Raw genomic sequence first — 25,395 nt, 5'->3', positions numbered from 1 at the left:
GTGTGGTTGTAATAGATCTATACTAGTCTCCCTTTATTTATTTATCAGCACAAATACAACACAAATATAAAAAAGGTAACATTAAAAATATGGTTTTCTGCCTGGATGGTCTCCTGTAGTGAGCCGATAGGCAGAAAGGGGAAGTAGTGAGTTCCCTCCCATATTTGGGCATACCGGGGGTTGTAACACAAATACATACCTATTTCCCTGCTCAGCTGATAAGGAGGGGAGCCTATGGCTTAGTGGCTAATGTATCTGCCTAATACGTAATACAGCCCAGGTTCAAATCCCAGTAAGGATATAGCTAGCTGATGAGAGCTTGAAATAGATCTATACTAGTCTCCCTTTATTTATTTATCAGCACAAATACAACACACACACACACACACACACACACACATGTATGTATGTATGTATGTATGTATATCAAGGAGGAAGTTATTTTTTCGATAGCTTGTTTGTGTGGGCATGTATGCGCAAGTACACATGTGCGTATACTAAGCAAACTGCTTTAAATCAGGGTACTAAACATGTAAGGATAAGTAATCTGCAAAGGTCTTGGATAATGTTAGTTCTTTGACAGTATTCATACTTCTCTTTACTCCTCCTGCAGCCTAAATTTTAGATCTATTGTTCTAAAATTGGAAAGAGTAGAATAGAGAATGGAAGGGCTATTCTGTTTTGCAAGACCAGTTGGTTGACTTATTGATTGGCTGCCTTAATTCATACAACTTTGGACAACTCGCCTAAGTAAAAGAAAAAACACAATCCGTGATTCATTACACCAACAATGAAGCCAAATATCAGGGCAACATTTCACTAAAATATGATTCAAATAAGAAACCTCCCCCTCCCAAAACTTGCAGTCCAGCAAGATAAACCTCAGACACACAGAAGAAAACAAAAAAGAGCCCAAAGCATGTTTATGCTGTAAGTATAAACATGATTATGAATACATGAAATGAATGCAAACACAAGGGAATATTAGGACAGGGATGGTAGGCACGCTGGTGTGCTTATGCATGCCCTCAAAGACCTCTTAGGAATGGGGTGAAGTCAACAGTAGACAGTCTAAGGTTAAAGTTTTGGGGGTTTGGGGAAGAAACCACAGTGCCAGGTACTGCATTCCAGGTATTGATCATCCTGCTGCTGAAGTCATATTATCTGCAATCGAGTTTGGAACCGTTATCCCATTTATTACTGGCACATCTGGGAAAACCCGAATCTGAAAGCTTGCAGGTTTTCCCCACTGAAAAGAAAGTTCAAATCCTTGCCCAGCACCCACATGTCCGTCACATGGCCCAACTGGAGGTGCCTCCCAATCATACCACTCCAGTTGCAGGTTAAGATGGCCTTGATTCTCTGAGAAAGAAATGTTATTATGACTATATATCTCCCATACTCCATATAATCCCCCCTCCCGTTTTCCCACAGCATTGAATGTGGCAGGCTGAAGGCCCAATGCAAAACATGGATTCCATGCCAGATTTTTTACTACCGGTTCTGTGGGTGTCGCTTGGTGGGCATGGCAGGGGAAGGATACTGTAAAGTCTCCATTCCCTCTGCACTCCAGGGGAAGGTTACTGCAAAATCCCCATTCCCCCCTGATCAGCTGGGACTTGGATCGCAGAGAATAGATGGGGGTAGGGCCAGTCAGAGGTACTATTTACCGGTTCTCCAAACTACTCAAAATTTCCACTACAGGTTCTCCAGAACTGGTCAGAACCTGCTGAATACCCACGTCTAGAGCTCCTACTACTAGCTTTCATAACTGGTAGAAGAACAATTGGCCTTCTGAAAAATATCTAAGAATATGCACACCCCATAGGAATAAACATGACATACTGTGATTAATATTGGCTTCCAATTTAGCAATTATAATTAATAAGGAAATGTTTCGGTATAACAATTAATGTACAGAATTAGGACTTGGGAGTTTGGATTTGAACCCAACGTAATTTATGAAGTTCATTGAGGTTTGGGGACCAGCCATTCTGTCTATGCCCAGCCTCGCTTATAGAGTTGTTATGGTTACAAGGGAGGAAAAAGAAAGGAAGAAGTAAAGTTCTTAGAAGCAAAGCAGGATAAGCATAAATCTAGGTAGAAAATAAATAAAATCCTGATCATTGTTAATAATTACGGTTATTAATCTTCATGAAGCATTTCATATCGATGGTTAAGTTTGGACTAGATGCAGTCTCTTAATCCAGGGTGTTGACAACGGTCTGTTGGTTGTCTGTTTGCCCAAGGAGTAATAAATGTTTATTCTGTAGAGGAAACATAAAATAAAATTAAAAACAACTAAAATATCTGTAGTGTAGGAGCTTTTGTTTAGTGAGAGAGCACAGTTGCCATGGCTGTGATAAGATCCTTTTGTCCCTTAGCAAATGGCAAAAATCGGCTTGCCAGATTCCTCCCTCTAAAAGTTTCTTTCTGTTCATTCTGTTGTTTGCTAGTGGCATAAAAGAAGAAGTCATATTGCAGCCTCCGGTGTCCACAAATGGCTCGCTGTGAACATTTGTCCACATTTTAGGACCTTCCCTCTCTTTCTGTCCTTGATTTTATGCAACTGCTTGTTCATAATGTACAGGCCATCCTTCTGTGGATGTAACTTGGAAGGGGTACCCTCTATGGCCTTTTCCCCCTCCTCCTGATTTACCCTCAGTCCATCATCTTGCTCTACAACCTGGCTTACGAACCATTCTGCAGTTGTCAAATTTGGTCAGATATGCCTTGCGTTTTCACTGGGGACAAAAAAGGCTTTCAGCTAATGAAAAATCCTTAGGGCATGCTTGAAGATAAAGTTATCTCAGTCAAGCATAACTTGCCATTTCTTGACGGACATGTTTTGAGAACGTTGTCTTGGTTGTTTATTAAACCAGCTGTCATAAGTTGTAATCAGTAAAGGGGCATCTGGATGTTAAATAGCTTGTGGTTGAATGTTTTTAGCTGAAAACGTAATGTGCCTTGCCAGTTTTGTAAGAGACTTAGGATGCCTTGAGTGATGCCCTTCTTGGCATGTTTTTTAATCCTTCTTTTCCTTTTTCTTCCTTAATGTTTTAATACTACACTAGAACATCTAGTGTGAATTAATAACAATGAGCTAATCTAAGTATGAGCTTCCTTCCCATGCTTATTTTTTTCTTCATAAAGGTAAAGGTTCCCCTCACACATATGTGCTAGTCATTTCTGACTCTAGGGGGCAGTGCTCATCTCCATTTCAAAGTAGAAGAGCCAGCCCTGTTCGAAGACATCACCATGGTCATGTGGCCAGCATGACGAAATGCCGAAGGCGCATGGAACACTGTTACCTTCCCACCAAAGTGGTTCCTATTTTTCTACTTGCATTTTTACTAGGGATTCGAACCGCCGAACTGCCAACCATTCTGATCGACAAGCTCAGCGTCTTAGCCACTGAGCTACCACATTTCAATTTTATTTTCATAAGATCTGCAAAAAGGACTCCATAAGTATTGTTTTTTTTTTTAAATGTTATACTTGAGTAGCTTAGAAGTGCCAATGAAAACTTCACCAAATATTTGAGGTCTCTGCTTGGCATTTTCAGAACTGATTTCTCCCCTGAGAGTTCACAAAATGTGAAAGATGAAATAAAACCGAAATTACTCTTTCCAATTTCCCTTTCAATTCCCCGGGAGCCCAAATTGAGGTAGAGGAGTCGGAGTACATAGAGTGAAGGAAGTGGTAAGAATATTCTTCATGGGATTGTTTTTCTGTGTCTGGAGCCGAAATGAGCAGCCAAGCTCAAAGGGAAGTGAATCAGTTTTAGGAAATCCAGGTAAGGCCTCTTGGGGCAGAGTGGGAAGTAACTGGATGTGAACAGAAGAAAGAGGTTTACACCCATTTAAGTTTTACAGCCAATTCTCATCCTTACTTTTTGGATCGATATCTGATTTTTTTTTTAAAAAAAAATCCTAAATATCCTCTATGGAACTGTGTCCTCCTTTGTGTATTGATGATAATTTTATTTTATTTATTTTATTTTTCATAGTGTTGATCTATTGAATCCTTCTTTCTGGTCTTTGTGTGCCATTGAACCATTTTGTGAATGTTTATAAGACTTAGGTTATCACATTAAGCACCAATAAATAAAGATGCATTGTCATAAAACTTCAAGAAACAGGCAGCCACCACTGACTTTTATCCTGGATTATTACCACTTGAAAAACTGGTAAAAATGGATTCTTGCTGCTTTCGGGTTTTTGATTTGTTTGTTTATCTAAGTGACAGTAATAAGGTGCTTGGCTGTGTAGTTTATGCTGATAAGAGTAAATCATAAATGTATAAGCTAGTAGACTTGTGAAGTATTGATCATAACTGATACCTTTAACATTGTTTCTGTATAAACCTTATTCCTTTAGATTAGATTTCCTTGGGTATCCTTAATGTTCTCCTTTATCCATTCCTGCATGGGTACATTAAATATTCAAGAAAACATAACTGCATTTGCTTGTTTCGCCAACAGATTTGATAATGCAAAACATCAAAACTACAATGGCACACAGGGAAGCATGGGTGGACATACAGCATAGTGTGTCTACCATCCCCTAAATCAAGAATCACTGGATTCAAAATTGTCCATCAGTAGGTTTTAGGAAGATGCTATTATTATTAAATTTAAAAAGAATTTACTAAAAACATATCTTACTTCCAAGTCTCCAAAACTTAAAGAGGTATATCCTATTGGATTCTAATGAAGGATTTGTAGATTTCTTGAACATGAAACTCAAAACCTGCTCTGTAGAGGAAGCCAAATATGCCTTTAATTTATCTCCAGGGATATCTTGTCCTATGGATTGATATGATTTTTCTGAATAAGATATTGTGACGTAATCAAACTGTTTCTTATGGATTCAGAGCCTTAGCCAGAACGTCCTTTTCCATATCTACTACATGTACAGAAGGCTCTTCTAGATATTGGAACTATGAAGTTGTGTTTGTGTAGGATTGCTTTATAGGTTAGAAGAAAGGAAAGCTATATTGCTTTCCTTTCTTCTACTTATAGATATTGAATTTGGGTCAGTCACTGGGACCAGAGATTTACTCTTCCAAGCTTCCGGAGCCTATCTTAAGGGAACTTTTCGCTACTGGAATATTTGCTCTGGGCTGTTATATGAGTCATGTTTATTTGGTGCCTTCTTACTGGCTGATTGGTGTGTTGATGATTGATGATTGGCTGTCATTTCCTCAGCTCCTAAATATTTGATAATACTTAGGTATTTCCCTGGTGGAAAACCAGGGACACGGTGGTTTAGTGGCTAAGACACTGAGCTTGTCGATCAGAAAGGTTGGCAGCTCGGTGGTTCGAATCCCTAGCATCGTGTAACGGAGTGAGCTCCCGTTACTTGTCCCAACTTCTGGTAACCTAGCAGTTCGAAAGCATGTAAAAATGCAAGTAGAAAAATAAGGACCACCTTTGGTGGGTTGGTAACAGCATTCCGTGTGCCTTTGGCGTTTAATAACGCCAGCCACATGACCACTGAGACCTCTTCAGACTGCTCTGGCTCTTTGGCTTTGAAACAGAGATGAGCACTGCCCCCTAGGGTCGGGAATGACTAGCATATATGTGCGAGGGGAACCTTTACCTTTACCTTAAACCAGCACTCCTGTTAACTGACAAGATCATATGAAAGTCTTTCAGTGCATTTCTTTGGATGATGACAAACGTGGCATCCATGTAGCAACATCAAAATTTAGGTGTGTAGTTTTGAAATGCATGGTGTTCTAGTTCGCACAGGACAGGTTCTGCCGTAATTCCTGATATTGGGATTCCATGGGTGTCCTTTTTATTTGCTCATACATTTCCCTTTTGAATGTGAAGAAGGTATGTTGACAGTATTGGAGTAGCTTCTGATTTGTGTCCTGCTTAGGTTGTTCTCATATGTGTTGTATTGATTTTTTTTAATCTATTAATTTAGATGCTACACGGGTGTGTGTGAATCTAAATAGGGATACTACATCACAGGAGACCACGATCCCATCAGGAGCCACCTTTAAACCTTGCAATTTTGTCAGAAATTGTGGGGATGATGTGACTATGCTTTTCCCAGCTTTGAGCACGCACCATTCAAACCATTGTTAAAACAAAATACTCACTCGACTGCTCTGGACCAAACTTTAAACTGTTAGTCTTTAAAAGCTTTACAGCTCAAACTTGATACAAATCTTTATTGTACTCTAGAATGAAGCTGCTTTATGGAATTGATGGCTCTCTCGTCATAAAACATGGAACCTTCTTAGACACATGGCATTTATTTAAGGCAACACTTCCTTTTGTTAGTGATTTAACACATATTTAGCCTTATGCTTTTGAGTCTTAGATCTAAGGTTGTTCATATAAGCCACATATCTGTCCTGAAAAATTGGTGAGAAATTTCATTCATTGGTGATGCTCAACCATTGTAATCATTTCTTCCTTTACCTCAGTTGCAAGATTGCTGTCCTAGGTACTGAATCCTAAATTCCTAAGCACTGAATTCCTAGGTAATGAATCCTAAATTCCTAAGCACTGAATTCCTAGGTACTGAATCCTAAATTCCTAGGCACTGCATTCCTAGGTACCGAATCCTAAATTCCTAGGCACTGCATTCCTAGGTACTGAATCCTAAATTCCTAGGCACTGAATTCCTAGGTAATGAATCCTAAATTCCTAAGCACTGAATTCCTAGGTACCGAATCCTGAATTCCTAGGCACTGCATTCCTAGGTAATGAATCCTAAATTCCTAAGCACTGAATTCCTAGGTACTGAATCCTAAATTCCTAGGCACCAGAGGTGGGTTTCTACCGGTTTGCTACAGATCAGGAGGCTCTGCTCACCTGCCCGGACATTTCTGTGCATGCATAGAAACTTCTGCGCAAACCCACCACTGCTGGGCACTGATGTCTGAATTCATAACCATGCTTCTGTCCACAGTGCCCAGCACCCAAGTTAAGCTAGGATTTCTAGATTTATCCTCTCTTTCATTTGGTCTATTTGATTTGCTCTGATTCCTATAACTCAAAGCCTGAGCATTCTTACTTGTTTATTATTATTTTGCAAAATGAGAGTGCAGAACTAGAGTGTAAAATTAACTTTAAAAAAAATAGACAAAGCACATCAAACTAAGCCTAACACACACACACACACACACACACACACACACACAAGCTAACTCTACCAAACCGGAAAAGGGGACAAAAACCATTGCAGATTACAATTAATCCCATGCTGTCTTGGCATGCTTACATATTGCCTGAGCTGATAGAAATGGTAAACTTCATCATGCAATTTGAAGACCTTCTAGAACATAACAGTATTTGTCGCAGTTTTATTCTCTTTCATTATTTCAGCATTCACACAGAAGAGGGAAATGAATTCAATTTAGGAGGAGTGTAAATTTATTTTCTAATTGAGGAGGTGAGATCATATTGCCCAACACGGCAGAGATTTTCAAAATAAAAGCAGAATGGCTGACTCACGAGGCCCACTGTGAAAAGCAGTTAGTCATTTGGCCTTTTTGAAAGAAATGGGAGAACCATAGGAATCACATTTTCAGAGATGGATTAGAATGGTTACAAACGGACAGCTTGTTCTCCAGTTGCATTCATATAGCATAAAGGATCCTTCTAAAAGGCTGCTTATTTGAATGTATCCTAGGGGGTCTATGATAACTCGTTGCAGCCAACTTGCGTGGTGAGGCCAACTCACCGCAGCCAAATTGCTCCAACCAACTCACTGCAGAACAACTCAACAATGGCCAACTTGCCACTGGACAACTTCTTGCGCGACAAAAGTTACACTAATATCACAGAAATGGTAGAATAGAATCATTAAAGAAAAGTCACAAAATGAAATGTGAATGGCAAAAATTAAAATAATTTCTTATTTTAAATAATTTTATTTATTTTAAATAATTTTATTTATTTTAAATAATTAAATAGAATTGTTAAATTGGCCCATAGTGAGTTGTTATGCGGTGAGTAGTGAGTTGGCTATGATGAGTTGGCCATGGCAAGTTGATCACAGTGAGTTGCCCCATTCTCTCTCCTAGAGTATATAATTAGGTTAGTCTTAGCACCACACAGCAAGATGGACATGTGTAACTCCAATCCTCTGTTCAGTGCAGGAAATCAGTCACACATTCAGGCTCAACTGTAGATTGTAGTAAAATTCCAATACTTGTTTGTATGAATATGATAAGCCAAGACAATATGCAACATCTGGTTGGGCTGTTACTGAATTGTTGAATATAATTGATTGGATTCAAACAGTACACTAATACATAATCCATGGCTTGCAAACTATGAAATCTGAACTCACACCATACTTTATTTTAATAAGCAAACTAAAGCTTGGGTAAGTGTTTAAATTCATTTTTTTAATGGGACAAATTATGTGCATATACTCTATTTTCAGTTTGTTTTCTTCTGGTGGGCAATTTGCCTTGGACCAACCTTATATTCCCATTTATTAGTTCATATAAAAATACCTTAACTATTTGGAGACACTAACATGGTGACCCTAACAAAATAACACATAGTGAGTAAAGCAAAAACTGGTAGAGAAATTATGTTATTTGCATGTGAGTTTAAATCAGCTATCTGAAACAAAAAGCTTAGAAACCCACCTTGAGTTCAGCCGTAGCCATGAGAGATTCTCTATGGCTATTGTGCAAAACTTTGAGAAACTTTGATGGATTCATTCACCAATAAATTTGGGAGAGAAAACAGATTTAACAATCCTAGCAAAGTTCTGCTTTTGATTCCAGAGGCCAGGTAGTGTTAGCTTACAAGCTAAACAGTGAGATATGTTTACACCTTTAGAATCTATTAATATAACACCGCTGCTTCAAATAATTCAACAACTTCTTCATGCTGTGGTCCTATCCCTATCTTTATTATTCTTATTTGTCCTTTATGATTTCTGTATCCATTCAATAGAGGAAAAGCCATTAGGTGACAAGGAGAACTTATTATACTACCACTGGTGACTTTTGGCACCTAAAGAATGATAAATGCATTCATCAGTGACATATCCTTTAAATGATCGTTTACCAGCATAAGCATTCAAGAGAAACAGTAGTTCATTTATTTTCAAGGGAGGAAATTTCTCCTCCAAATTGAAGTTCCAATTCCGTATGATCTATTGTTCCTTGAACAAGCCACTGGTTTTTTAAAAAGTTAATGCCTTCTGGAAGAAAGCTAGATGGATATTCTGAAATATTCTGCAGAAGCAAGCATGCAAAGATGTAATACAAGACTATAATTTGTTTATTGACAAGTAGAATAAGCTACTTTCAAGTTGTGGAATAGGTTACTTGGCTTAAATGTATAAGGTAAAGGTTCCCCTCGCACATATGTGCTAGTTGTTCCAGACACTAAGGGGCGGTGCTCATCTCTGTTTCAAAGTTGAAAAGCCAGTGCTGTCCAAAGACGTCTCCATAGTCAACCCCAGCTTTTCGACTCAGTCCCTCAATGAGGATGCATCACCCAGTAGCTCCACAGCTAACTTTTAAATTTGAGATAAGTAGGATATTGGTTTAACATCAGATTGTGTGTGAATTTGTCTTGGGGATCACTGTATTGAGGCTGTTAATTTATGCCTTCAGCCCCTTAGGGTGTGATCCATGTAATAAATACACCTCATAGTCCCAGCCAAATTGTAATAATATAACACAAGTAGCCAGCTCAAACCTTTACAACCTAGACTTCTTAGTACTCAAATAGATTTGGTAGTTCACAAGGATCAACACAGAGAGAGAAGCGAAAGAAACAGTAAATCAGTTTGTTCTTAACCTTAGTTGATCTTGAAACGTTGAGCAGGATGAATCTCATTTAGAGAATTACTCCTTCAATGGAGTAATTCTAGAGTAAGAAATTTGAAAGAAATGTTTCAGGAAAAGGTGATGGCAAACCACTTTTATATTGTTGCCAGGAAAAAAAAGAGATGGACATTTTCATGCTTTTAGAGGTTGAGCTTCAGTTGAAGAAAGTTTTACAGGAGAGAGTTGTGAAACTATTTCATCTGATATCCCACCTTCCTTCTCTGTTCATCTAGAATTGTTTATCCAATTCTCAAAGGTTTGGTGTTATTTTGTGTGCATATTTTTTAAAAAGATTGTTCATAATTTGTTTCCTTTTGGATGAGGGAGAAGCTCATATCCCCGATGTGGTCTGTATTTGTTTATTTCTACAGAGATTAAAGAAGCTACTTGGGCTTTAAAAATAATACATATTTTAATAGTATTGAGCATTTGTATTGTTGATTTTTATTAAGACTGTCATAACACCTTTATGCCTCACAAAGTTTCATAAAACTCCTCTTGTTCTCCTCTTTTATTAAAAAAAAAATATATGTACCTCTATCAGGGTGTGTTTATGTCTACACATTTACTGTATATTCTTCTGTGATAGAATTTATACGTCTCAAATATTCATTTTGTCATCATTGAATGAGTCTGTGGTGATAAATCACAATCTGATTGGTATAAAATTGCAGGTAATCCCTTCCATGTCTCTTGAAAGATATCAAATAGGAAAGGGGAAGTAGGAATTACGTAATTGAAATCATTTTGAGATGGTGACCAAGTCAAAGGTTGTACTACACCATCATTTTTGCAACATTTGAATAATCTGCAATTATATGGATGCCTGCAGTGCACTGATCTATCATGGTTTGTTTGCAACACATCCGAGACATCTCAGTTTTGTAAATGGTATATCAAGCCAAAAGTGAGTCATGTTGTCCTCAGTATAAATGAGCAAATAAATGATTTCTTGTAGAGTAGCTTTGACCCTAGTCGAGATAAGATAGCTTTGGTATACTATATATAGATAGTGCTAGACTTACGACCACAATTGAATCCAACATGTATGTTGCTAACTGCGACATTTCAGTGGCTATTGTCTCATGTCTTGCCACAATTGTTGTGAATCACGGAAGTTGTTAAATTGGTAGCACGGTTGTTAAGTGGATCTGGCCTTGACTTTGTGTGTCAAAAGGTTGCAAAAGTTGATCATGTGACCCCAGGACCCCTGAAATATGACGCTCAGTTGCCAATTGTTTGAATTTTGATCACATGACCATGGGGATGCCCTAATGGTCATAAGTATGGAAAATGATCATAAATCACTTTAAAAAAAAACTTTTGTGAGTATACATTCACAAATGTACATTCTCATAAATAATGTTAATATTTATGTGTCGTCTTTTAACATTTATCACAATTGATTTATAAATTTCAAAATACAATCGGGGTTGCTCTCTCTATCTTATTTTACAACCCTATTTTTTCTTCCTCCGTTCCTCCCATCCTCCCTTCTCTGCCTTCTTCTTTCCTCCTCTCCTTTCTCTTTCCTTCTTCCCCTCCCTCTCCCCCACTCCTCCTCTTTTCTTCCCCTTCCTACCCTCTCTCCATAAGTCACTTTGTTCAGTGCCATTTGTAATGGTCATTAAGTGAGCTTTCCATTAAGTAAGTGTAAGTCTCCCTGTACCCTTATGGATATATGTATGCATTATGAAGGTTGATCATCTGAAATAGACAACTGGAGAAAGCAGCTTCAGACTCCAAAGGGTAATGTGCAAATTTATTGGGGGGGGACTTTTAATTCATAACCCACCCCCATATAATAATCTTAAGTTCCTTTACTGGAGAAATGGACTAGAACCCTAACATATTGCTACAGATACAAATGATAGGTACATTTTTTTTTTAAAAAAGTCTATATCTCCATAATAGCAGTAGTGGAAACTCATCCTATGTTCTTTGTCTATTGTTCATTGTAGCCCCACATAATTATGAACCTAATTATCTTTAACTTTGACATGAGAAAATAATTTTGAATCCTAACAATGGCTTTACATTCTCATACATATTTTATGATACTTAAGAAATTACATCCTAGGAGATAAAATTAGTGCATCTAATGACTTTAAAAAAAATGGGGAAAGTGGCATAGATTTTGAAACATTCTTAAAGATGGGTTTATTATTTTTATTATAATTAGTTTATTATTATTATTTTTAAAAAATCACATGGGGGTTTCAAATAGCTGGCTTCATAGTGCATTTAATTTCTGTGCCACATGCATTATTGATTTTAACAGGAGAAAATAATTACTGTCTTAGTGAATTACTAACATTAAGGAAGAAATGAATTGATAGATTAACTTGTGTTTAAACCTCCAGCAGCAAATGTGAAGATTGATTTTTTTAAAAAAATGAAAGAAAGAAAGAAAGAAAGAAAAGAAAAGCTTGGTTTTCTTTCTGCTATGATCTGATATCTCACATTTCAGGTGGCTCTTTGTGAGTAAACAAGATAAATGTGTTTAAATTTAATAAACCTCTGTAGAATTATCATGTCGTACATTGAAGAATTTAGCAACATCTTCAACCAGGGGTCAACAGTGTGAAGCTCCTTCCTCCCCCCTCTCACCTATGTGTCCATATAATCACACATCTTCTATCTGTCTGTCTGTCTGTCTGTCTGTCTATCATATATGTGTCCATATGATTATCTATCTATCTATCTATCTATCTATCTATCTATCTATCTATCTATCTATCTATCTATCTATCTATCTATCTAATGCAATAATACAATACAATAGTAGAGTTGGAAGGGACCTTGGAGGTCTTATAGTCCAACCCCCTGCCTAGGCAGGAAACCCTATACTGTTTCAGACAGATGGCTATCCAACATCTTCTTAAAGACTTCCATTGTTGGGTTATTCACAACTTCTGGAGGCAGGCTGTTCCACTAATTAATTGTTCTAGCTGTCAGGAAATTTCTCCTCAGTTCTAAGTTGCTTCTCTCCTTGATTAGTTTCCACCCATTGCTTCTTGTTCTACCCTCAGGTGCCTTGAGGATATCTGTCTGTCATATGATCACACATCTTCTGTCTGTCTGTCTGTCTGTCTGTCTGTCTGTATATCTATTTATCTACCGATCCTTTCCAACGAGAAAAGAAAAGCTATTTCATCAAGACTGGATAGCTAGACTTTTAATATCTCCACATATTTCTAATGCTCAGTCAGTGTTTTGGAATAATTAAATAGAAGCGGATGTCATTCATTGGTGATGCAATGAGAGCTAACTATATTTAGTATTTCTGTTTGTGTCTGCATCATTGTGAGAACGAGAGGAGAGTCGATGGTGGGGAAACATAACAAAACCGTCCTCCTATATAGTAACATAAGCTGCTGTGAAATCTACAGTGTGCTGCTAGAAATCAAAAGACAGATTTTGCAGAGATGAGTAAATCCTCAAGCTGTGGAAAGTACTTGAAAAGTGATTAATCATGATTCCAATGAAAATACATAATATCCAGACAATAGAGAGTAACTTACTATTCAGGCAGCATACTCACAAAGAATCCTATCTTAGTTGATTTTCACAGTTTGGCGGTTCATCAGGAATAAAGCTTTTATCTTTCCTTGTTATTCTAAATACCATCATTAGATTAAATAACCCTTTGCCAGGACTGCAAATTAAGCAAAACGAATAAGATCAAATTTGGATGGCTTCAGAAGCATATAAACCTGTCCCCCCAAAATTGAAAATCAAAACTTGCCCACATCAATCAATCAGAATAGAGCTGTAAGGGACCAGAGCAGGGATGGGTTGCATTACCGCCAGTTCGGTGTGCGTGCAATTTTGCATGCATGCGCTCGCCTTGCTTGCCCCCGTGTGTGCATTTTCACATAAATAGGTCTCCGCATGCGCAAAACGTTAAAGAAAGAAACAACATTAAATTTGTGCGATGAAAATTGATCTGCGCATGCACAGAACCGAAAAACAAGATGGCGCCATCAATGGCGCCACCCAAAGAAATGGTTCGGGGGCATGGCTGGCCTGGGTCGCTGCCGGTTCCAGCAACCCTGGCTGTCAAACCTCTATAGGTTCGATTGAAACAGTCCAAACTGGTAGAAACCCACCACTGGACTAGAGGTCTTCTAGTCCAATCCCCCTCCTCAAGCAGGAGACCCTGTACCATTTCAAATAGGTAGCTGTCGAGTCTCTTCTTAAAATCTTCCAGTGATGAAGCACCCACCACTTCTGGAGGCAAGCTGGTTAATTGCCCTCACTGTTAGGAAGTTTCTCTTTAGTTCCAGCTTTCTACTCTCCTTGATTAGTTTTCACCCATTGCTTCTTGAAACCTGACCCCCTCTTCTTTGGGGAAGCCCCTCAAATACTGGGAGACTGCTATCATAAATGTCTGAGTAACAAAGTTATGAATGAGCACTACTTTCTTACTGTTTTATAGATCCATTAGAGGTGCTTTGAAATTTTGCTTATCTCTGAGGGCTAACAGAAGACATGGCTAGAAAAACAGTTGGTTGGACTAAACAGAGTGATTTACACCTTTGCAGAAAACATATGTACGGTTTTCAGCATGCATGCAAATTTTGTCAGTTGTGTATTTTAAGACTGTTCAATAGATCTTGGATGAAAATACCATATGCAGCGGGGAAGAGGGAAAGCTGGGTAGCTGAATGAATTGCAATAAACAAATTGCTTATTTTTAATTTCAGCTACACACAGACATGGATCCAGGAATCAGTAAGATCAAGTACATCTTGTCAGGTGATGGCGCTGGGACTATCTTCGTGATCAATGACAAGACAGGTGACATCCATGCTATGAAAAGACTTGACCGGGAAGAAAAAGCAGAGTACACATTGACTGCTCAAGCTGTCGATAGGGACACAAACAAACCATTGGAGCCTCCTTCGGAATTCATTATTAAGGTCCAAGATATTAATGACAACCCTCCAGAGTTTGTAGATGGCCCGTATCATGCGACTGTTCCAGAAATGTCTCTTGTAGGTATGTATGACAGAATGAGATTTCCACATTTCTTCACAGAGGATTTTGCTCCTTCTTGCTTTTGCATTTCCGGATTTGTATTTGAGCGAGCTTTCTTTTCCAAACAATTTTTTTTTTGTCCCTCTGAAAGATGAATAGTTGAACAATTAGGTTGTTTTGCATTACATTCCAGGTGTTGTGAGAATTAGTGTTGCTAAAGCTGTTTATCAATATTTGTTCCAGCATATCTTGGTGATACCATTAGCGTTAGGTTAATATTTATCTATGGAGAATTTCTTTTTTTTTCCTAGTTCATGTGTAGCACTTAGGATCTATGGTTACATGTTAACATCTCCTGCACGCCCACTTCTTTTGAAATATAATTAGCTCACAGTGGTTTTGTGAAAAATGTATCTGGGAGCAAAAAGTCCATTGTTGGATTGTACTCAATTAGCTGTTTGAAGAGAAGGTAAAGCAAATTAAGAAGCACTGAAAACATAGGGGAGATATCTTAAGACTATTTTGGGGGACAAAATAAACCTGGCTCAGTGACCAAGACACTGAGCTTATTGATCAGAAAGGTCATCAGTTCGAATCCCTAGCGCCGCATAACAGAGTGAGCTCCCATTACTTGTCCCAGCTTATGCCAACCTAGCAGTTTGAAGCATGCAGAAATGAAAGTAGAAAAATAGGCACCACCTTTGGTGGGAAGGTAACAGCGTTCCGTGCACCTTAGGCATTTAGTCATGCCGGCCACATGACCACAGAGACGTCTTCGGACAGTGCTTGCTGTTCGGCTTAGAAACTGAGATGGGCACCGCCCCCTAGAGTCGGGAACGACTAGCACATACGTGTGAGGGGAAACTTTATCTTTACTTTTAATGAAACTTTAATGAAACAAATGGAATTTGTTGTTTGGTGAAAAGTCTTGCACACAGTTATGGTTAGCAGGACAGGCTCTATTGTTGGGCAAAGTGACATCTGCTAACTGGAGTGGAGGGCATATGAATACAGTTAGAAAATGTGATAGACACAATGACTTATTTAGATGCAAATGTCCAGTTCAGTTTTTTTTAAAAAAACTAGAGATAAATGCAAATGTCACTTCAAATTTACAGATAATAACATGTGGTTAAACCATGTGGCATATCAAATATGAACTGACCCATCCTTTTCCCTATCAATAAAAACTGCTTTATTTAGAGTACAGTGATCACTAATTAGTCTGCAAATACATTCTATGATCTTAAGCTTTCAGTTTAATTTACCTCAAGGAGGATGAAAGTGAAGATTTCCAATGCATCCTTGAGCTTTTGGTAGAAAATGGATATTAATTAAACTTCACAAATAAAGTCTGCTGCTTTATAGATCTTATTTGGCATTATAATAAAAGTGGACTGAATCATGTAGGTAAAGCATATGTGCTAGTCATTCCCGATTCTAGGGGGCAGTGCTCATCTCCGTTTCAAAGCCGAAGAGCCAGCACTGTCCAAAGATGTCTCCGTGGTCATGTGGCCGGCCTGACTCAATGCCGAAGGTGCACGGAGCGCTGTTACCTTCCCACCAAAGTGGTCCCTATTTTTCTACTCGCCTTTTTAATGTGCTTTCGAACTGCTAGGTTGGCAGAAGCTGGGACAAGTAACGGGAGCTCACTTCATTATGTGGTGCTAGGGATTCAAACCGCTGAACTGCTGACTTTCTGATGACCAAGCTCAGCACCTTAGCCACTGACCCACCACGTCCCTCATGTATCATGTACGCCCAGCTTTAAATCTCCACATCGTTGTGAAAGTAAATGATCAGGCTATTTTTTTTATGGCCTGTTACTTCACAGAATTATCAGAATAAATTACAGAATATATAATTATATGACAATGACAGATTGTGTGACACTTCAAATGAGAAATGAAATCACCCCACATTCCTCGCTATACACCATGCACAATAGGAACTGAAGAAGGTTTTCTAAAGCCCTGTTTACCATTTCTTAGCTTGCTTTGCAAATTCTCTCTCTCTCTCTCTGTATTTGTGCCCGTAGATATTCTGTGGAAACCTTGTTTTATTTGAAGGTAGCCAACAATGTGACTTTCAGCAATTTCTATAAAGCTGTCAAGGCTATCTGCCCATAAATGTTTACTTGGAAAAATGCCTGGATGCTTTATTCTCAGTGGTGTGCCCTGTCTTGGATCTAAAAAAAAATCACAATAGACTGTCCTGTTTCAGTTTTAAAGCAGAAGTCCCGCCATCCACATTGTGTGTGAGAGGCCAACGATGCTCTTTTTCTGTCAGCCAGCATAATCAACTCTAAAAAGCAATCGTCTGTACTAACTGGAGTCGGCCCAGAAGCATTTGTAAAGTTGAGATTGAGCTGGCTTGTCAATTCCAGCTCTTCCGTAGGTTTGAATGCCTTCGCTCCTTTCAACGGCTTGTGCCGAAATTGGCAAAGCGGTTCTCCATTATTGTGCCGGTGTCCATGACTCAAATGTGTGCTTAATATGTTAAGCTCCTTTAATTATACCCCAGGGCACCGAAGGCCTATGGCTTAGGCATTTATATATTTTTGCCAGCATGTTGGCAAGAGAATGCAAACACTTGGCACTATGAAGAGAAAAGAACAAAGAAAATGTGGAATGTTGGGTGAATGTGAATAATGGCTACAATTCAAAGGAAAGCATATGAAAGATAGCTTCCTGGGTAAGATGCTGTTCGGGAAATGAAATGTTTATTTGAGTTAAGCCATACATTTCTATCATTTTATTTTATTTTATTTTTAGTTTGTCGAACATGTACAAGATAACAGGTATAAGTATAAACTTGGACATGAACAAGGAAAATAAGTACAACTAAATGGGGACAGTAGGGCAGGGATGGAAGGCACCCTGGTGTGCTTATGCACGCCCCCTTTATGGACCTTTTAGGAATGGGTGAGATCCGCGGTAGACAATTTAAGATGGAAGCTGTGGGGGTTAGAGGATGTAACAACAGAGTTGGGTAGAGCATTCCAGGCAATGACCACTCTGTTGCTGAGGTCATATTTTCTACAATCAAGTTTGGAGCACTTTACCTTGAGTTTGTATCTATTGTTTGCCCGCATATTATTGAGGTTGAAGCTGAAGTAGTCTTTGATAGGTAGGATATTGTAGCAGACAATTTTATGTACTATGCTTAGGTCAGACTGTAGGCGGCATAGTTCCAGGTTATCCAAGCCCAAAATTTCGAGCCTGGTGGCATAAGGGATTCTATTGTGAGCAGAGAAGCGGGGTACTCTTGTGAAATTCCTCTGGACCCGTTCAATTGTATTAATGCCTGATATACAGTGTGGATTCCAGGCAGACGAGCTGTATTCAAGATTTGGTCTGGCAAAGGTTTTGTATGTCCAAGTTTGCAGTACAATGTTACTGCATAGAATAAGGTGTTTCTTGAAGCTCACAAAATGAAATTTTAAACAAAAACTTGGCAGGAAGTCTATGGAGGACATCACTATTTCTTCATCCTTTTCTAGTTTGACTTTCATAGACTATGGAGAAAATGGTGATGGCCTGGAGACTTATTGTATGGAACAGGAACAGAGTTGTCAACACCTCGTCTTTTGACTGAGATGTTTGTAAAATAAGAAGATGAGCATCCCAAGATGGGATGAAGGCAAATGACGACATGTGTAGGATTCTGTAATGGTGGAAATGATGCAATCATTGATACAATGAAATTGTGATGATGTCATTTTGATGTCAGAATAGCTTGTTATGGAGAACTTTGAATGAGAAAAGAAGCTTTTATGGACTGAGAGATGACAGTGCTTATTTGAGATACATTTCCACTTACTTTCTGCTCACAACAATCAAGATCACTGTAATTTTAAGTGCTTATTCAATTTTATTTCTATATACAGACTTTGTTCTTATGTTTGAAATGGAACTCTGTCATAAAATGCAGAAAATTCAGAATTAAACATGCAGTGGTGTTCTAGATAGCTTTGAGGTTTGAAAAGCAGGTAATAGTGTGTGTGTGTGTGTGTGTGTGTGTGTGTATGTGTGTTTCCACTTTTGAAACTCAAGATAACCACTTCTGTAATACAGAGATACAAATGCAGATATATATATATATATATATATTTAATAGATGGAATGTGTTTTTTAAGCTTCATCCGCAAACAGCAATTTCAACTAATAAAGTCCAGAAGGGAGACTTTATTTTTTCCTAGATTGTTCTAGGATAATTATACATCTAATAACAGAGTCTTTTCAGTTTCGATAAATTCCTGACTGGGAGCCCAACTTTAATTTAATTGTCAAAGCTTCAAGACAATTTCGCAAGTGTAATCTTAGCACATGCTTAAGAAACCAAAGTAACACTATCAATTATTATTACAATTTTAAAGAACAAAAGAAATACATCTCCCCCAAATTATTCTCTGCTAATAATTATTGGTAATTATGTGTTAGCATAATAAAAATTAAAAGTGATTCGCCAAATGGAGAAAAAGGGAAGAAAATTTATAAATGAAGAGAAAAATCCTATTCTTTCATCCAAGCCATTTAGTGAATTTGGTGACAGATTGGGAAGAGATAAAAGAAACGCTCCAAGTTACGGGATTTAATAGCTTTAAGAGATTACACTAAAGAAGACAAAATCATAGAAGCCAAAGTGGATTAGCCATGATAGCTAAAAGGAAATCCATAGTTCAGAGTTTTGAATATCAGAAGCTGGAGAAGAAAAAACAGCAGGAGGGCACCATTGCTTTCATGTTCATTTTTGAAGCTTCTATAAAGCAAATGGGAGCCAGTTTAGTGTAGTTGTTAAGGCTCCAGACTAGAAACTGGAGGCTATGAGTTCCTGTTCCACCATAGGCGCAAAACCAACTGGATGACCTTAGACCAGTCGCCCTAGGAAGAAGAAGTCAAGAGGAAGCCACTTCCAAGAAAGCTTGCTAAGAAAACTGCATGGACTAGCCCAGGTAGTCACAAACACTGACTCAGAAGTGCACAGAAATGCACAGAAACAACAACAAAAAATGAAACACCTCTGTGGTCCAAGTTTGGAAAAAAAGAACAGATGGGTGGTTTATTTAAAAGTCTGGAACAATTGCATAGAAAAAGGGAAGGAACAAATAGCAATTCATTCATTCCCCCCCCCCCAATCTCTCTCTCTCCATTGGTGGAGAATGGTGGCCTTCCATTTATCTTGTCATGAGTTGGCAAAGAGGAGTTCAATTCCTTCAGTGGACCTCACACTCATATAGTTCTTGTCCATCTATTAAATCCAAAAGAATTGTACAAGAGTCCTCCTTTGGGGCTTTTTCCTATCTGAAACATGGGGGCCTTAAAATGTGGAAGGATGTGAGCAGAAAACAAATTAACAATAATATTTTCATTGCCTCCAGCAAATCAGTTCAAAAAAGAAATTTGAAACAAATACTTAAGCAATCTAAGGAAGTACCAAGACATTCCTCCTCCCTCCCTCCCTCCCTCCCTCCTTTCTTCCTTCCTTCCTCACTCACTCACTCATTCACTCCCCTTATTCTTTCATTTCCTCCCTTCCTCACTCCCCTCCTTTCTCCTTCCTCCCTCCCTCCCTCCCTCCCCTTCTCCCTCCCTGCCTCCATTCTTCCTCCCTGCCTCCATTCTTCCTCCCTCGGTTTTTTCTCTCTCTCTCCCTCCTTCCTTCCTTCCCACTCATGCTTTAAAATAACATTGCTGCATGGTACTGCATGTCCTGGACCTAGCAAACTTGTGTCTGCTGCAAAGCCCTCAAGCGACAAAGATGTTGTACAAGCCATTTCATTTTTAGATAACAGCACAAAGTTATAAGCAAGATAGAAGGGTGAATGAATTAATCTCTCCAACACGCTGCAAAGAAAACTCCGGGACCTTGAGAAAAAAAAAAAGAAGCCTTTTATTTGTGGGATGCCGGAAAGATTAATACTCTCACTCTTTATCTTACATATAACACTGTCCCGTTATCTAAAAATGAAAAGGCTTGTACTGTGTCTTCATAGTTTGAGGGCCTCCATAGATTCCATCATGGACAATTCAGGGTAGAAATAGGCAACGGGTTCTTACATAAGAGGCCACAATTTTTGTGGAGGTTGTAGAGTGCAGTTGTTAGGATAGCAGTGTATAGTGGGAGACATAGGGAGGCTGGGCTGATGATCAGCAGATGTGCTGCTGCCATGGGGTGGGGTGAGGTCCCATCACATACTTCAGCTTTGCTGACCCAGGAGTTCGAAAGCAAGTGACTGCAAGTAGATAAATGGGTACCACTTCAATACGTATCTCGAACGGAGCCTCCAGCTGGGTTTCCCCTGGGCAATGATGAGGTCACTGGCAAATCCTTTCACCATGGAGGCACTTTTGTGCTTTCAACACAGAAGTATTAGTGTTAGGACCTTGTGCTTTTCAGGATGATTTATTTTTCCCTTTAAAAAATAATAATTAAATGCACTTAAGGCATTGTGTGTTTCTAAATTCAACACGATTGGAAAGAATTTCATTGATTTTTGGCAATACTAGAGGCTGCAAGAATTGGTTGAGTGGCTATATGTGATTCTCAGGCCTTGAACTGTTCACAACTTTTTCTTGAAGTTGACTTCTTCTCTCCATAACCACATAGGCAGGATCTAAAAGTGAGAGACAACAAGTGTGTTAGAGTCAGACTAATTTGTATTTAAGTAGGCCTAGTGGACAGTTGTGTTTGTATGAAATAATAATTAATCAACTGCATCTCCATCTACTTTATTATATGAACTCAATCAATGCATAATTCTTCCCAAAATGGATTAATCATCATTATTAAGTGTGCAATGCAAATGAAATTACTGAATAGTTAAGAAACCTGAGTAGAATCTTATTTAATTTTCTGTTGCCTGTGTCATGAATGAAAGTCACTGACTTCTAGCAATGAAAAACATTAAAGTGACAACATTCAAATTCAAAGCAAATCCAACTGTAAGATATGGAATCATCTAATATCTTTGTAACATTTTAAGTAGTATTGTCAAGCACAGGAAAATCAGACGTCCAGGTAGCTCAAATGAATGTAAAGATTTATTACAAGCTTATGTTCCCTAGAAGAATCTGAACTACTAACAGTCAAAGCAAATTGATGGTAGATAAGAATCAATGAAATTCAAGGTGAGCTGGACATAAGTCTCTTGTGGGTTTAAAGAGACTCAAGAGTGATGATACATTTGACCCCACCCCTGAGCTCAATCTGATAAGTAAGAACTAGATCAACTATCTTTGCTGCACATTGTACCATTTTATTGAAGTATAATATGGAATCCTCCTTTTTAGATTTATTACCAATAGGGAAGTGCAGAATCAATGAATCCGAAAATGGAATATGCCACAAGAATTTTGGTTTCTCTGAGACCATGTTGAATGTCCACCAGGACCAAACCATTCTGGGTGGTTTGGTTCAGTGGTGGGTTTCAAAATTTTTTAGAACCTCTTCTGTAGGTGTGGCCTGCTTTGTGGGAGTGGCTTGCCAGCCATGTGACTGGGTGGGAGTGGCTTGCCAACTATGTGACTGGGTGGGCATGGCCAACTTGTAAAATGTGGTGAAACTCACTTAAAACGCTTGTTGCTTAGTAACCAAAATGTTGGCTCAGAAATTCTGGCATTTGAAGCATGCAAGTCTTAAAGCTGTCAAGTTACAAGACTCTTGCACCCTTAACCCTTTAGAAAAAAAAACACAGGGCTGTTCAAACTTCACAGCTTTAAGACTTGTGGATTTCAACTCCTCCAGTCATGTTGGCTCAGGAACTCTGGCATTGAAGTGTGCAAGTCTTAAAGCTGTCAAGTTACAAGACCCTTGCACCCCTAGCCCTTTAGAAAAAAAAAACCCAGGAGTGTTCAAACTTGACAGCTTTAAGACTTGTGGACTTCAACTCCCAGAATTTCTCCTCTCGCTCTTCATCTTGATGATGTGCAGACGGGCGGGGGGAGGGAGCTGGAACCGGTTCTAAATGACATTGTAGATTTGTGGAACCTCTTCTATAGAAGAAGTTAGAACTGGCAGGAACCCACCCCTGGTTTGGTTGTTGTTTTTAGAGACTCAAATTTTCTAGAAGTATCTCAATTTTGATTGCATGGTTCTGAAACAAGCCTGTTGTAATTTGGAGTGCCATGTTAGTGACACCTCAAATTGCTTCTAGTTTGGAGAATTTGATTCTAGAAAAAAGAAATGCACAATCCTGAGGGGAGGTAAAAGTCCTCGAAAACACTCTGTTGCCAGATCTATGTTTTTTTCCCCTATTATCAATACGGGAGGAGATGAAGAGAAATTATCTGCTCCTCCTCTATAGAAACTGTTAAGCAGACCTTGCTGCTTCTGATCACTCATTTCATGGGAATGCAGAAGACACTGATAGAAGACCCTTTGATGGACTGAATGTTGCTTTGTCAGTGCAGCAAAATCTTCTGTCTCTGATGTCATGGATCAGTTGGTTCAATGCACCTTTCTAACCACTTTTGATTGAATGATTAAGATGTGGCTGAATTTTCATCAGCAATGCCAAGGATCATTTTAAAGAAGCTGTTCTGGAAAAGAAAAAGTGAACTCGGTTTCTTTAGGGCTGACAGCTTGGGGTTAATTTACCAGAAGCTTTAGATGGCACTGTTGTGTCATATTGAGAAGTAGTGGTTTGTCTCACATGTGCATGCATCAAAGAGAGTTCCTGGGATTCCTCCCCCCCCCCCCTGAAATACTAGGGGAAACTAGATGTTGTTACTCACAGATACTTTACCTGTCAGGCCAAAAGGGCTTTGTACCTTTGTATCTTATAGGTTGTTGTAATCACAATATTAAACAAATAATAATCAGAAGAAGGCAGCCTAATTTTGCCCGTTCTAAACATCAGTTTGAATACTTTGCTTATTTGTCTCTTGCTTCTTTTATACTTTCTAGAACTGCAATGATTTGTCTCATATTTGTTTATCATACTAAGAAGAATGAATAGCCAAGGTTCTTGGGGAGATTTTGATGGATGAAAATGCCAAATCCAGTCTAAAGGAAGGTCATGAAAGGGGGGGCTCACTTAACAATTGTCTTCCTTAGCAAAGGAAATGTTGGGCTTAAGTGGAGGACTACCTGTATTCTACATTAGAGATGGACAGTCCTTTATTTCAAGAATCTGCTTCTTCTAAATAAGGAGTCAGAATGAACAATGCCACACAGACTTTGTCTCTAATATTTCTCCCTCCCTTTCTTTCTCCCTCCCTCTCTCTCTCTCTCTCTCTCTCTCTCTCTCTCTCTCCCTCTCTCTCTTAATTCTTCATGGCTTTCTTTTGGAGATAGCTCATTTCCCCCTTCCCTTTCTTTCCTTCTATGCTCCTTCTAAGTTCCTAGGAAAAAAAAACAAAATAAAATGAAGCCGCCTGGATAGAAATGTGAATTGCTTGCTTAAGGAACTTTTTTGAAGCTAGTTTTAGGAGGACCACATAAAATCAGCTGGGATGTTTTTTTACAAAGACAACAGAATGATGATTTCTGATCGGAAGGATAAAACCATTGCATAGATCATATATATATATATATATATATATATATATATATATATATATATATATATATATATATATATATATATATATATATATATATATATATATATATATATATATATATATATATATATATATATATATATATATATATATATATATATATATATATATATATATATATATATATATATTTAATGGACTAGAAGTGAGTAGAATGTTTCTTAGAGTTGTTTCAAAAAATTTGCATGTCAACAATTTAGACAGGTTTCTATAAGATTATAGTAACATTAGTCTAAGGAACTGAGTTGCCATGACAACAGCTATCTATGAGATGATAAAAAAAAGGAGAGAGAAGCTAAGCAAATATTATTGTGGACAGAAAACTTACATGATCTAGAATAGGAAATGGGTTGGCTTCAGTATTAGATATTCTCTAGTTCTCTTTTATAGATAAACATTACCTGTTCTTCCTATTGTCATTGATGATTTAAGGAGAATATGTTTATTATTTTACCAGCTAAAAAAACCCTAGTTTTGTAAAGGGATACTAAAAATACAGTGTTCCTTAAAATAGCCTTTTTGATCAGGGAAGAATATTATTTGCAAAATTTCAATAATTAATAGATGTTTCATTATCCAACTAGGTAAAATCAGCACGGTGCCGATGAGTGTGAGATTTTCTCCTTGTTCATATACAGTAGGTTGCCCTGCCATGTTGGTGGAGATATAGTTTTCTCCTTGGTACTTCCTTCATTAGGATATAGTTTTCTGCTTGATTGTTTATCATGTGTTACTCCCTGTTAGGTACTGAAGAAGGTATGATTTGGTCTTTTCATTTCCTTCTTAGCTTTTTAACTTTTTCCTTTTCAGTGGTTTTCTTAAAGAGGCAACTGGGCTATCTTTGTTTCTTCTTGAAGGCATTTCACGCCTCATCCAAGAACCTTCTTGAGTTCTTCAGAGAAAGCCCAGTTGCCTCTTGAAAAGCTCCTTTGGAGAAGCCATGACCTGGATGACTGAGAATCCCTATAAACATTTTCAATGGTTTGTAAATGTGGCTGTTGATGGCTGATTTGTCTGAGTCCCA

At 38.3% G+C, this 25,395-nt stretch overlaps 1 protein-coding gene across 4 annotated transcripts in view; it reads left to right on the top strand.

Annotated features, from left to right (window-relative positions):
- The window catches only part of CDH8 (cadherin 8), a 214,493-nt gene that overhangs the window by 68,770 nt on the left and 120,328 nt on the right, over positions 1-25,395 (top strand). For all 4 annotated transcript variants that reach the window (XM_081963431.1, XM_081963430.1, XM_081963428.1 and 1 more), the window contains one exon: positions 14,532-14,826. In XM_081963431.1, coding sequence (XP_081819557.1) covers positions 14,532-14,826 — 295 coding nt within the window. The remainder of the gene's footprint in view (positions 1-14,531; positions 14,827-25,395) is intronic.

Source organism: Natrix helvetica (assembly GCF_964273705.1).
Source record: "Natrix helvetica genome assembly, chromosome: 10".
Lineage (NCBI taxonomy): Eukaryota > Metazoa > Chordata > Lepidosauria > Squamata > Natricidae > Natrix > Natrix helvetica.
Note: the sequence above shows the minus strand (reverse complement) of the source record. Positions and strands in the feature narration are given on the sequence as shown.